The 12919-nt window shown below is 36.8% G+C and overlaps 1 protein-coding gene across 5 annotated transcripts in view; it reads right to left on the reverse strand.

Moving 5' to 3' along the window:
* CARD11 (caspase recruitment domain family member 11) overlaps positions 1–12919 on the reverse strand; it is a 103509-nt gene that overhangs the window by 79949 nt on the left and 10641 nt on the right. For 3 of the 5 annotated variants that reach the window (XM_086853634.1, XM_086853637.1, XM_086853636.1), the window contains exon 2: positions 10773–10967. The exons of 1 other annotated variant lie outside the window; for it this stretch is intronic. In XM_086853634.1, coding sequence (XP_086709760.1) covers positions 10773–10815 — 43 coding nt within the window. In that variant the 5' untranslated portion in view covers positions 10816–10967. Of the gene's footprint in view, positions 1–10772; positions 10968–11853; positions 12041–12919 lie in introns of all 5 variants that reach the window. One more of the 5 variants, XM_086853633.1, reaches the window with a different exon arrangement.

A 12919-nucleotide genomic window follows, 5' to 3' on the forward strand; every position in this document is an offset into this window, starting at 1 on the left:
GCAACCTGAACTGCCAATTTACTGCTGATAGCTGTGTAATATGTGACTTTATAAAGCATTGTCCAAAATTTTTAAAATTAAGTATTTATACTCCTAAATAACTCCTGCCTGAAAAATACTGGGTATTCAGCAATTTTGAAAATCATGCCTTTGCATATCTAAATATAGATGTAGGATGTTCTTGATGACTAAAGCATCACAGAATCCTTCTCAGCTAGAGAGTAAATATTAATACTACTCCGAGTCCTCGTTCATCCCTCTGCACAGCGCTTGGAGATCTCTGGATGAAAAGAGTTACACATCTATTAAAGGATCTTCTCCAGAACTCAGAATATTGAAGAGCTCTGTAAACCCACTCCTTCTTTAATAGGACTCACAGCACTTGCTCTCCAAAGAACCTATGTGCCATTCTCTTTTATAATACTGGCAATTGGAATTCTGTAAACCAGAGTTCTTTGGCCTTAACCTCCTCTCGTTCTATTTCTGTTTTTCTGTGGCACACTTTCCTCTTATCGATGGATGCTGTAGCTGCACTAAAGGATGAGCACTTTTAATGAAAATAACTTCATTTTTAGCTTGCTAGCTATGCCATCTCCACTTTATTAGTTTCTCTACATAGGCTGCTGTTTATTAATTATATGTATCCATTTAAAGATAGCAAATGCTGAAAAATAAAATACATGTATGAGGCCTGGGGCCAGTGACAAAGTGAAATAATATCAAGATAACCTTCGAGCAGTGTTCCAGCAAAAGACAGGTTCTGGATTTCATTGCACATTTGATCTGGTTTTCATTTCATTTATTTATTTATTTATTTAGCATTTTTCATTTATCAGAACAGCTGGATTACAGCCCTTGTGCACAATTTTTTAAATAATGGTGCATTCATTTTAACCCTATTAAATAAACAAAATGAAACTTCTCTTTGTGAAAGCAAAGGGTTTAGCTTCTTTCTTGGAGGCTTTCTGTACACTGGGATAGCAGGATTGCTTTTTAGGGAAAGAGAACATGCCTCTTTTGAAAGAGTCCAATTAGCAAGTCTGGGGATGCTCAGCTTACAGTGCTGAGTGAAATTGGAGCTGGACTTGTGCAAAACAAGACTCCAGTCCCCTGCACACTGGAGAGAAAATGTAGTCAACTGAGAAGAAGGAAATAAGAGGAACAAAAAGAAAAAAAAGGAAAGTGGATGATAAAACCCATTCTCCCTCATGTTTTCACTTATAGAGTATCATAAAAGCCTGCTTAGAGGCTTTTGTTTACCCTTAAGCCAGACACTGGAGTTTTCTCTGAACATCCAATATCCCCCACTAGAGCTAGTACAACTCTTTTCATAGAGGGACAGAAATAGTTCTTGTTGATTTTTATAAAATTCTAATTTTGTAAATGTTGGAAATGATGCACAAGTTGATGAGTGGTCTGGGAATTTCAGAGCAAACAGAATTACTTTCCTTTTTGTGCAAAGGAGACTGAGAAGAGGAAAATGTGCAAGATCAGTAAACAAATGAAAACAGTCCAATTAGTGCCAATGGAAAGAAAGGAAATCACATGATAATCAAACTTTAGCATTACAGATCAAAGAAGATCCTAGCAAATTCTATGAAGTTGTCCTAGGTTAATCCAAACCAGTGATGCCAAAGCTTTCAGGTGCAGTATAGACACAGATCCTCACACACAGACATTTTAAATGAAACTGTTCTCCCATTCAGCATTAAACCGCCAAACTTACAAGGATCTGACAGCCTGTATTTTCTGTTTTGCAGTGGCAAATAATAAACCAGGCCTACATATTACATGGAGTACAGTGACACAGTTAAACCACCAATTTCAATTATAAGCCTGTTCACTGTTGTCGACCCCTCTAACCATCTCAGCAGCATCTAATATATCCTGAGGTCTCTAAAGAGGCTACGATCAAAACATTGCAAAAAAACAATCAGAAGGTTGTGTGTGAACAGAAAGAAGTCGGCAACAACAAGCCAAAAATACTGAGCAGGGCTGCAGCTGGGGGCTGCCTTGGTGTCTGGACACAGGGGAATGAAAGGGAGAAAACCTGCTGGGAATCTCTAGCAAATTATGTCCCCAGGGAATGTTCTCCAGGAGAGCACAAATCCACAGAACACCCTCCACACCTTTCTGGGACTGTCACACCGAAGGGAGGACAAAAGCCAAGAGCAGCATTGTTCTTAGCACTGGTGCTGGCAGCTGTGCAAACACAAGGAGCCATCTGCTGTCATTTCATAAGTGCAGGGGTGATCTGGGACAACAACAGGCTAAAAATATGATCTTTCTAAGTAAGGAAGGTTGGCTTAGTTTCTAACATTTCTGTCAACAAATCTGTGGGCTGGGTCATACTCTTGAGACATTCCCAACTTAGCTTCAGCATGGAGGTGTTCTATCAATGGCTTTTATGACTGTATTAGTTAAGCCCTCAGGACAATGATTGCGTTTCATGGATCTTAGGGGATGATGTGCTCCAACTTGGCTTTGTGGTAGATGCTGAACTCCTGCACAAACACCACTCTAAAGTGACAAAACACAGGAAACAAGAACAAATAGTGTATTTGTGCAGCCTAATCCACAAGAGTGTCCCATCTAAAATTCACACACTGTTTGTGAGGGAGCTTTCTGCTTTGTTGGTGTGCATTGTGTCATGGCAAACGGTGCTGTATTAAAAGCACTGAACACAGTGCTGTAATTCCTACAACACATACACAGTTATCTTGACCTGAGATACTGCCACTTCACCTGCAGGAAATGTTGGCTCCTCAGCAATGCACAGAAAATAAAGATTTGGTTGTTTATAACATACAGCAAGAAGTCACTTAAACATTATTATTTCTTGTCAGTGTTGTCTTGTAGTGATTACAGCAAACATTGGCTATGTGTTTGTGAAAACAGACTAAAAAATGAGGTACATAATGGAAAATCATGTCATACAAAGGAAAGAATACAAATTTATAGACCTCAGAAAGCTAAAATTCAAGTTTAATACTGTGTCTTGGTACTTCCATGCAGCTTTGCATTTCCAAAGAACAGAACAAATTGCCTAATTGATCTTCATGAATAATTTACTGTTTGAAATGACACTGTAACCCTTGCCTTTCAGTGTATCACTGAACCTTCTGCCTTATTTTAAAACTGTGGATTCTGCAAGGCATACACATAAGTATGTTTTAATCATTTAATGGAATTTCAGTTGGGCAATAGTCTGCTACAACTTAGTGGAAGCTGCTCATCTTATCACAAACTACTTGTTGATTCCTCCCCATGATGAAGTGTTCTGCTCACATAAATAAATTAAATGCTTATCTAACTGCCTAGAATATGCTACTTTTGCATATGCATTCTGTCTGGATAAGTATGCACAAAAAATCCACAAAGTCCTTTAATTTTTTAAAAAGCACTTCCCCAATAAAATGTGAACTTCTCATTAGTCTCATTGTGACTTATGATGGCAACACATGGAAATCATTGCTATAGTGAATCATGGGCTTCATGAACTCTCTACACTAAATCTTAGTCCACAATTTCAGCAGAATTCAAATAAAGGACCAGACATTTAGACAGAAATACCCACAATTACAATGGATAGAATGAAGTTAATTATCAGGGATACAAATTCCATAACAAATATATTTTATACTTTCAGTTGTCTGATAGATACAGACTTAAATGAACAACCAGTTTGATCTGCCATGGCAATTCTTATCTTCTTAAAATGCAGAAGTGTTTTTGCAATATTGTCTCCAAAAGTACGAATGAACTGGAATCAAGTAGCAGCACAGTAATTATATTTTTGTTTAAAATGAATGTGCAATAGCATCAATGACATTAATAATTTAATCTATAATCTGATTTTAATTTTTATTATTGAACATGACAGTTGTGTGCAACACACTTAATTCACTTTCACTTAGTTGGTACCTAAAATGTAATAACTGTGTTGCCACACAAAACTTTTCATATGGCATTCATCACATGTTCTTTAGTGCACTGTATATTTTTTGAGCTCCATGTATATTTTAATAACACGGAGTGAAAAATTTATAGGAAGCCTTTTTGCATCTTTTCAAGCATGAAACTGCCTTACTACAGATGAAGAACAATTCTGCAAACGTACATAATGTTATGACGGCTCCAGAATTACACAGACAACAGCGCAATGTGCAAACACAAAAGCAAAAAAGAGGAACATTTTACCTCATTTTAATATAATCCACAGATTTTTCCATTAAACTAAAATATTCCTTGATTCTCTCTGCCTCCTCCCTGCACAATGGCACAAACATGATTTCACACACACATAGTTTCTTGAACTATAAACTCTTCCCACCTGCAAAGTAAATTATAAATTATAGCCCCCGAGGGCTAACCACTGATATTCTCTTAACACACATGGCCAATAACAATATAGAGTTTCATGGCTAAATAGTAACCCTGTAATTCAATCACAGGCTCCTGCTGCCATGTATAAATTGCTCTGGCTTTTATGATGCCAGCATCACACCTTCTTTGGAAATGCAGAATGGGATTCAGACATAAAACTTGGTTTATTGTACCTGTACAAGGACTATAAGGCAGTGCCCACATAAATGTTAATCCAAGGGGAATATATTCTTGCTGGTCAGAGTTGCTGATGCAGTTCACCAGCTTGAGACCTGTTTCCTGAAGGAGGGAAAGGCAGGTATACTTACCTTATACTTAAATGCTACAACCTAACAGAAATCAGACCAAAACCAGCTTGGATCAAAGGTCACCCTTGTCTTGTACTTTTATTGGGAGAAAATGGTGTCAGAATTCTGGCAAGCTCTGTAATGTAAAGCAGCACTGTCCACACAAAGCAGAATTTTCGTGTGATATATTCAATTTTCATATCCAGCATAAAATTACAGCTGGAAACCCATATGCCCACAAGTTCAGGGAAAGCCTAAAGGAAACCAGTGTAAGAGAATTAGGTCAATAAGGAAGGGAAGAAAAACAGTGAAAAGGGGGAGGTAGGTGAAAAGAGAAAAAAACATTTAATTCCACTGCTGTGGACTTTTTTTCTCCATAGGTCCTGAACAATCAAAGTCCAGCAAGTGTGATGTGCTGTATTATAACATCAGCCTCCTTCCAAACACATCCTGGCACTGCCAACTGACACCACAGCACAACTATGAAGGACAGGGACTTTAGAAGTCTTTCAGCAAGAGGTGATGTGCTTATTACAGATTCTATACACTTTGTGCTTTTTTAGTTAACATTAGGTTTGTTAGACTACTACCAGAATAGTCATCCTTCTAATGAGGAACCTCGAGTGAGAGGAGTTAACAGGTTCTTGCTCTATGAACACTATTTGGTCTTTTAACAGTTAGAGGAGATGAAAAAGATGGCACTTGGTACAGTTCAATAATTTCACTGTTTTTTTTCTTTTGGAGTTCACACTGACACCCAATTGCTCTTCAGGGAATTTTTTTCCAGGTCAATTTCAACATAACACTTCAACGTCAGCAGAATTAGCATTGTCTGCCTCTCACCCTCTCTTTTCCAGCGACCTTGGACACTTACGATAGAATCTGCAAAATCTATAAAAGGGGGACTACACTGAGAACTGTGAACCCCAAGGTTTTAAAGAAAGTTTCCCTGAATATAAACAGATTCATACTTCAGATTAATAACCAAGGAGAATGAATGATGAACGGATGCATTATGACTGTTGCAATTGAGAAAATGAAGCATAACTGAAAAAAAAAGAAATCAGGTTAAATCTATATGGCTACCATTGTGGCAGGAGCAATGGGAAGCACAGCCTCATGCCAGATAAAATATCTCTGAAGGGAAAAGCATCACTCAAACTTTATACAGCTCCATTCATCCTGCCTGTCTTTGAGGGGACTGAGCAGCTGACCCACCATTTGACCTACTGAATTGTAATTGGAAATATATATCTGTGCTTCATTTTCTGTAGGCATATCTGTTCAGGGTTTCATATTCTGTCCTAAATCTGAAGAGAGTCAGGAAACATGTTCTGCATTTAAATATCTTGGGTATTCCACACAAATAGAATAAATTTGTACCTAAATTGAGATAAATCTGATTAGGTATAGCTTAAACCTCGCTCTCACTGCTTGCCACATGGGTGCAAAAGGATTGTAAAATTACTACTGTAAAAAAAAGCAGGACTCCATTGAATCCTACTGAATCTCTCTCTCAGTATATGTATTCCACACAGGCATGAATGACTACAAAACCAAAAGGCAACAATGACTGAATAATTAGTTCAGTTGTTACTATCACCTGCAAATACTATTCCCACTGCAGTTCTTGTTTTTTTCAGTACATGCACTTACACATACAGAGCTGATACAAACGTGGCAGAGAAAGCCTTGCTTTACTAAAATCAATCTTGTTTCAAAGCAGGCTCATAAGGCAAACCTACTTTTAGCACATATCAATGACACAAATTGCCATGTTTCACAGGTTCACCAATACACAGTAAAGATCTTTCAGCTTCATGCCTAAGGCAATCACAGAACCATGGAATATCTCAAGTTGGAGGGGACCCATAATGATCATAAAGTTCAATTCCCTGCTCCTCACAGGTCTACCTGAAACTAAACCATATGACCAAGAGTGTCATAGCCCTGGTTTGGGTTTTGTGTGAACTAATATTTTTGTTTTCTTCCAGGGCTGTGCAGAAACAAGTGAATCCCCACTGCTCCCATTCTAATCTAATGCCAGCTGTTTTCACATAGCCTGGCTGTCAGCCAGCCTCTGGATGGGTTCTGCTGTGCTTTGGATGAACAGAGGTCATGGACTGAAGTCCTGGGGAACACAAGAACATACTTCAATATATGCTTAACAATAGAGCTCCAAGATAATTGAACAAATGTTGCTATTTTCATGTTCCTAAAGACCATAAAGGTGAGTTGGCCTCAGTATAAATTCTGGGGCTCTAACTAGAAAAGGCATCAGTTTAAGTTTTCCAAAATGTAGGGAGTTATTCTGAACCAGTGATTCTGTTGGTACTAGAATTCCTCTGTTCTTCTCTTGAAATATATAGGCAAGATTCTTTAAGTCTCTGATGTCTACAATACTTTTAAATAATGCTCTTTCTCTTGCTTCTCCTTTTCTTATTTAGTATTTTTAGACTCAAAATGTCTTTCCCAAGGATGCAGAGTGAACAATGGAAACATCATTCAATCCAGCTTGCATACAAAGATTGACTTTGTACCACTGACACTGTAACAGGTTGATGTCACTAAAATTAATAAATTCTATCCAACAGTTGGACCCCAGCCATGGAAAAAGGTTATGAAAATGAATGATATAGCAGATGTCATATATCAGGGTAGGGAGAGTCATTGTTTTCCACTCTACACAATGCCCATGATAACATATTTTGCAAAGGACATCAGATTATCAGGAGATTTTCAGTGCATGGTCAAAACTGGCAGCTTACTCATGTCTATAAGTTTATAAGAGCTATGTCTCTAAGCATATCCTCTCTTTTTATAAATACTGTCAACCCACTTTTCACATACACTTATAAAGCCAAGTACTGACTTAATTATATAAATACAGAATTCACCAGTTTTGTTTCCTTGATTATCTGAGGTCAGTGGGAACACAAGGATAAAGTAGGATAAAATTAAGCCTTAAAAATTATATTAGACTCCATCCTTATGCATAAAAAAAAACAGAAGGGAAAAAACCTCAAGGGAAATTATTATCATAATATAGCCTTTCAAAAATACAATTGAAATGGGCATGTAGATTTTATTTCTACAGCTGGATTTTTCAGACTAGAATAATATATAAACCCACTAATATTCTCAGGTTTGCTCTGCTTTTTAAAATATGGACTCATTCCATGCTACCACATCTGAGCCATTTCAAATAGACAGATTATTGTGCTTGGCCATTTTGTGTAAGCTATTTACAAGTAAGACAATTATAAACATCAAATTATGGCCAGAAGAACAGGTAAGTCATCTGAATTGCACACAAGCACTATTTCATATATTAAGTTTCTGAGGCATTTCCTTGTTCCTAAAGTTAAAAACTGCAGGATTAGAGGAAAGATGCCTGGTGATTCTTACTGTACAAGGAAGTCAAATGTGTTGTCTGAAGGGACTTCTTAAGCTGCACTGATGAAAGAAATCAAACCACTTTAGGCTTAACTATCAGAAGGCTAAAACACTCAAGCAGTCAAAATTCTGGGGGGTTTTGGTTTTTTGTGTTTTTTTACACTGGGAAAAATGTTCATGCTTGATGATCCTAAATGTCTTCCATCTCTTTGCAATGAAATCACCCAAAGATATAAATAAACTATTCTAAATAAAGTTCAGACTGACTGCAGCATTAGATATGTCTATTAATGTATGTGACTGTCAGCCAAAATAAATTAACCTCCAATAGAAGTCATTTTCATAAAATTAATTATTCCAATGTCAGCTAAAAGAGTCAGGTGCACTCTCTCTGCTCCTTCACCTAGACTTTTTGATGAACTTCCCAAATAGGCTGCAGCTAGAAAAGCTCAAGAATAGTTCTATATTTGAAGGTTTTATTTTGTTGCTCTTTCTAGGCTGTGAGCTTGGTTGCTAATTTTTTTTTAAAGGGAAACCAAAGGATCTAACAAGCTAAAGAAAGGATTACTGAGCAATTTATATATAGCACAACATAAATATAAGGGGAAACTCAATGACAGAATGAACATTAAGCCTCATGGACTAGAAATGGGACAGAGATACTGGCAGGTTCCTATAACTCACCTCATGGATTTAGCTTTTGCCATTCTTCTGAAAATTTGCCCAAGTTTAGTTGCTGTAAATCTGAAAAACTGAGCTTGTATAGCTCATTGGAGACTTTGATTTTAGCTGCCAGTGCCTGCAAGATTCAATCCACCCTGGGAACAGAGTAGTTCCAGTAGGAACAGACCTACAACAATTGTCTAGTCCAAGTGGCACAGTGAGCACATCCCAGCCAAACCTTCCCAATGCAGCCACAGCTCCTGGCTGCTGGGAGCTGTTTCTAACTTCAGGCACAGGTGGTTCTCAGGGAATTCCTGCAGACCAAGTTACTGTGCTGTGTAGTCAGACTCTGAGCATGTATGATATTCATAAAATAAAGAAGAATATGCTTACAACTTGAGTTCATCTAAATCAGTGTTACAAACATATTTTCATTGTAATTATGAGCTTAATGCAGAGGTTCTTAACTTTAATTTTTGCCAGGGTGACAATGTTGTTTCTTTGCTGCAGCACTCTTAAGCAGCCTGAAGAACTCTACATATATTTCCCCTCTGTTGAAAATCTTCAGTTTCCCTGAATGGCATTGAATTGCTGACAGAGCGTTCAGTCTCTCTACTCTGCCTCCATGCCTCAAAGATCAATTTAAGCCCAAATATACTAATGCAATTTTCTAACTTGGTAATTTTGGGGTTTGGAATAGCTATTACATTTTCCTGACATAAACATATACCTCTATTTGTATGTTTTTAAGGATGCTAATACGTATTCTCAAAACAGTTTTCTTCCAGGCATAGTATTTTTTGTGTGGGGTAACAAAAACTGCTTAATTAACATAATGAGAGTTTGCAAGGGATGGCTGAGAGCTGGTTGTGAAGGGGTTTGTCTTCACAGCAATTTGTATATAAGAACACACATTAAACATATGGGTAGGGAAAAATCATAATGCTCTAGGCAAGGCTTTTCTGTGGAATAAAGATCCATCTCTTTCTGCACAGAAACACAATAGTTTCCTAACATCTCAACATTCCAAGAGAGAACTGGAGCATATACTATTCAATTTTACAAAACTGTTGAATTGTTCACTTGAGACAGTCAAAATGGACAGCAAGATAGACAGATTTTTTATTCCAGCAAAATTATTTTGTGTTGATATTCTGTGTCCATGATGCATCCAAATAGCTGCCCTGGGGCAAGACCCCAGTGCAATCAAGCTGTCAGGTTTAACATATATATTCTATGAAAACAACTTTAGTAAACAAATTAAAGATCATGGCTACTTGCAAAGAAGGTTATTTGCCCTTTTACTGGAAGTTCAGGCATTTTTTTATCTCTAAAATAGCATGTTGCCATCAGATATTTGGAGCGATAGTTTCATCTCATCATCAGCAGGATAAACAAAATAATACTCCCCAGCCTTTAAATCCTTCTCCTGTTTATGTCTTAACAAATTCAAGATATATCAACTACTTGTGCTGTCAGCATGGTAGATGGAGTATGAGTGCTGTCAATTTGCTAGAAAAAAACATTCTGTGCACACAAATCCCAGAACACAGCTTCAGGTTTACCTGAAGCAAATAAAAAATTTTGGTGAAATGATATCTAACTTAGAAAAGTGTAAATTGCAGGTCACAAAAATAATATTTTTATTATAGAGCATTTACATGCTCTTAATTCATTTACATCCCAATGGATTAAAGTTATTTTTAAAGAAATAGTCCCTCAACCTCTTCAGGTGCTGGATTCTGCTATTGTTCTGCCTAAGCTGATACAACTCAGCTGGAAATAAAATGTAACTTACAAAAAGAATATTTTCATTTCTTGGTTGCTATAATTTTCCAACAACAAATATACAGCTGTACTGTATTTCTCTGGGCACTCAAAGGAGAACAAAGACATGAATTGTAAGTGGGATGTAAGAATTTCCCAATACTAGGTGTTTGGGTTTTGTTGGTTTTATAGATGGAAAAATACAGACAATGCATAGCAGTAAAGTTTTGTTTGCTGGAACAAAACATGGAGCCAGCTCCCCAAAGCACTTGCCTTTCTCAGAGAAATGAGGAAACTGGAGCAATAACAGCCACATCCTGTAGGTTCAATGGACAGCAATGGTGCAGAGTCCTCAGTCATTTGGATGTTGTTATGGGAACTACAATATCAGAGATCCAACAATTGCAGGCATCAGTAAAAAGCACCATTTTTCTCCAAATTCATTTTCGTTGGTCACTCTTCTCAACCCTAAAAATCAATAGGTACTCGATAAAGAAACCACATCCATTCCTTTCCATGTGATGCAACCTATGGCTTATATTTGATAACAGACAAATCTAAATCTAAAATCTTATTTCTTCTTCTGTGTGATACTGTCAAAACATTTTAATTCTAGGCTTGAACCAGCTTTCTAAATAACCTGCATTTGTTTTTTCTTGTTCCAAAATTAGAATAGTCTATGTCAAAATGACAGTCTAGCAATTAAGGCATTACTCAACATCAATAAGATTACAAGGATCAGATCCTTAGTATGTCTATTTGAGGCCTGAGTTTGCATGAAGTGGAATAAAAGAAGCAACAGTTCAGCCAAATTGCTGAACACATACTTAACTTTAAATGCATTCTTAAATACTGTGTAGCATTTAGGCCACAAAAATATAATCAAGTCTTATTCTGCAGCAATATTCAGTTTACAAATTAGTGCCCTATAAAATCAATTTACAGTAAGAGGCAGTCATAGTAAAACACAGGCAATATAGACTTTAATTAAAGCAAGACTCTAATGATGTCATCAGTAAAACACAGTTTGTGCTTTGCAAATAGAAATTACTCCAGAACTGCAGAATTATTAACTTAATCCTATTTATCTGCTCCTTGGTATAAAGTTTTCATGTTTAAGCTGTGAGTTACAATCCATCATTACTTTAAACAGCATAAGCATAATAGGGAGATCTAAATTAAATCATACATGAAAAATAAATAGAAGCCAGTTTCTACTTCAGTCACATTGGAAATATTGAGTAACTGATTTCACAGGGATGAATTGCAGAACAATTCAAAACACACAGAGTAGCAGAATTCTTATTAATTGCTATTACCCTTAAACAAGTATTGATTCCAAATGCTTACATACATTGGGACACATATATGGATGAAAACTTCCTGATGTTCTCCGTGTATGTGAACATGTGTACAAACTTCACACTTTGTTAATTTCGTGTCTAATTAATGCACAACTTGCAAACCCATATCTTATAATTAAAGTTCTTTGTCAGTAGAGACACACTGCTAAGACACTTCACAAATATGTCCAATTTCATCTGCAAAGAATGACAGACTATAAGCAGCATATTAAGCAATTTGAAAATCATTTGGGAAAAAAATCAAAACTTAATTACAGAGTTCAAATTATTGAAATTGCTCATGCCAGTGTTAAAAGAAAACAAACCACCACAAACCCTTGAAATTCTCCAACAGAAACTATTGACCACTCGTGTAAAGCTAATCTAAGAAATACAATTTGTCTTGAGGCTTTTCTTAAGAAAGCAATAATTTAAAACTGTGCTGGTCCCCAATAAGTAAGGCTCCAAGACAGTTTTGATCCATTGATGAATCCTTCCTAATATGTTCCCTGAGGTACAGTTTTCCTAAATCTATTAGACATTTACAGTCTTTCAGGATGTGCTGCCTGAGCTGCTCTATCACACTGTATTAACTTGACAAGGTAATGCAGTGCTATCTTTTATTTCCATGGAAAGAACTCAGGTTTGACCTTGGAACTACTAACAACAGTTTATTACCCCTAACCTTACTGGAGGGACATTCTGACATATTCCTGCAAATTATTACCCCAGACATATGGTACACATTAGATGCATGTAGGAAGTTATATAGGGGGGTTACTCAGGGAAAGATCCCAGATTTACTAAAAATCTCAATATTATTTCTACCTAATACTCAGGTCTCCAAAGAAAGGCAAAGAAAAACATAAGCAGTCCATGATGGTCTAGTAATTTATAAAACAGTTACCACAAAACAACAATCCCCATTTGTTGCTTAGTGTCTTCTTTAGGCTCTCTATCAGCATGGAATCATGGTACTGACTCCTCTTGGAATCAGAATGGATCTTGAGCCCCAGATAAAACTATTCCTCTTCCAGTATACACACTTACATGCTTGTGGGAATAAAAAGGAATGCC

This window comes from Cyanistes caeruleus, chromosome 17, assembly GCF_971803275.1.
Source record: "Cyanistes caeruleus chromosome 17, bCyaCae1.hap1.1, whole genome shotgun sequence".
Taxonomy (NCBI): domain Eukaryota; kingdom Metazoa; phylum Chordata; class Aves; order Passeriformes; family Paridae; genus Cyanistes; species Cyanistes caeruleus.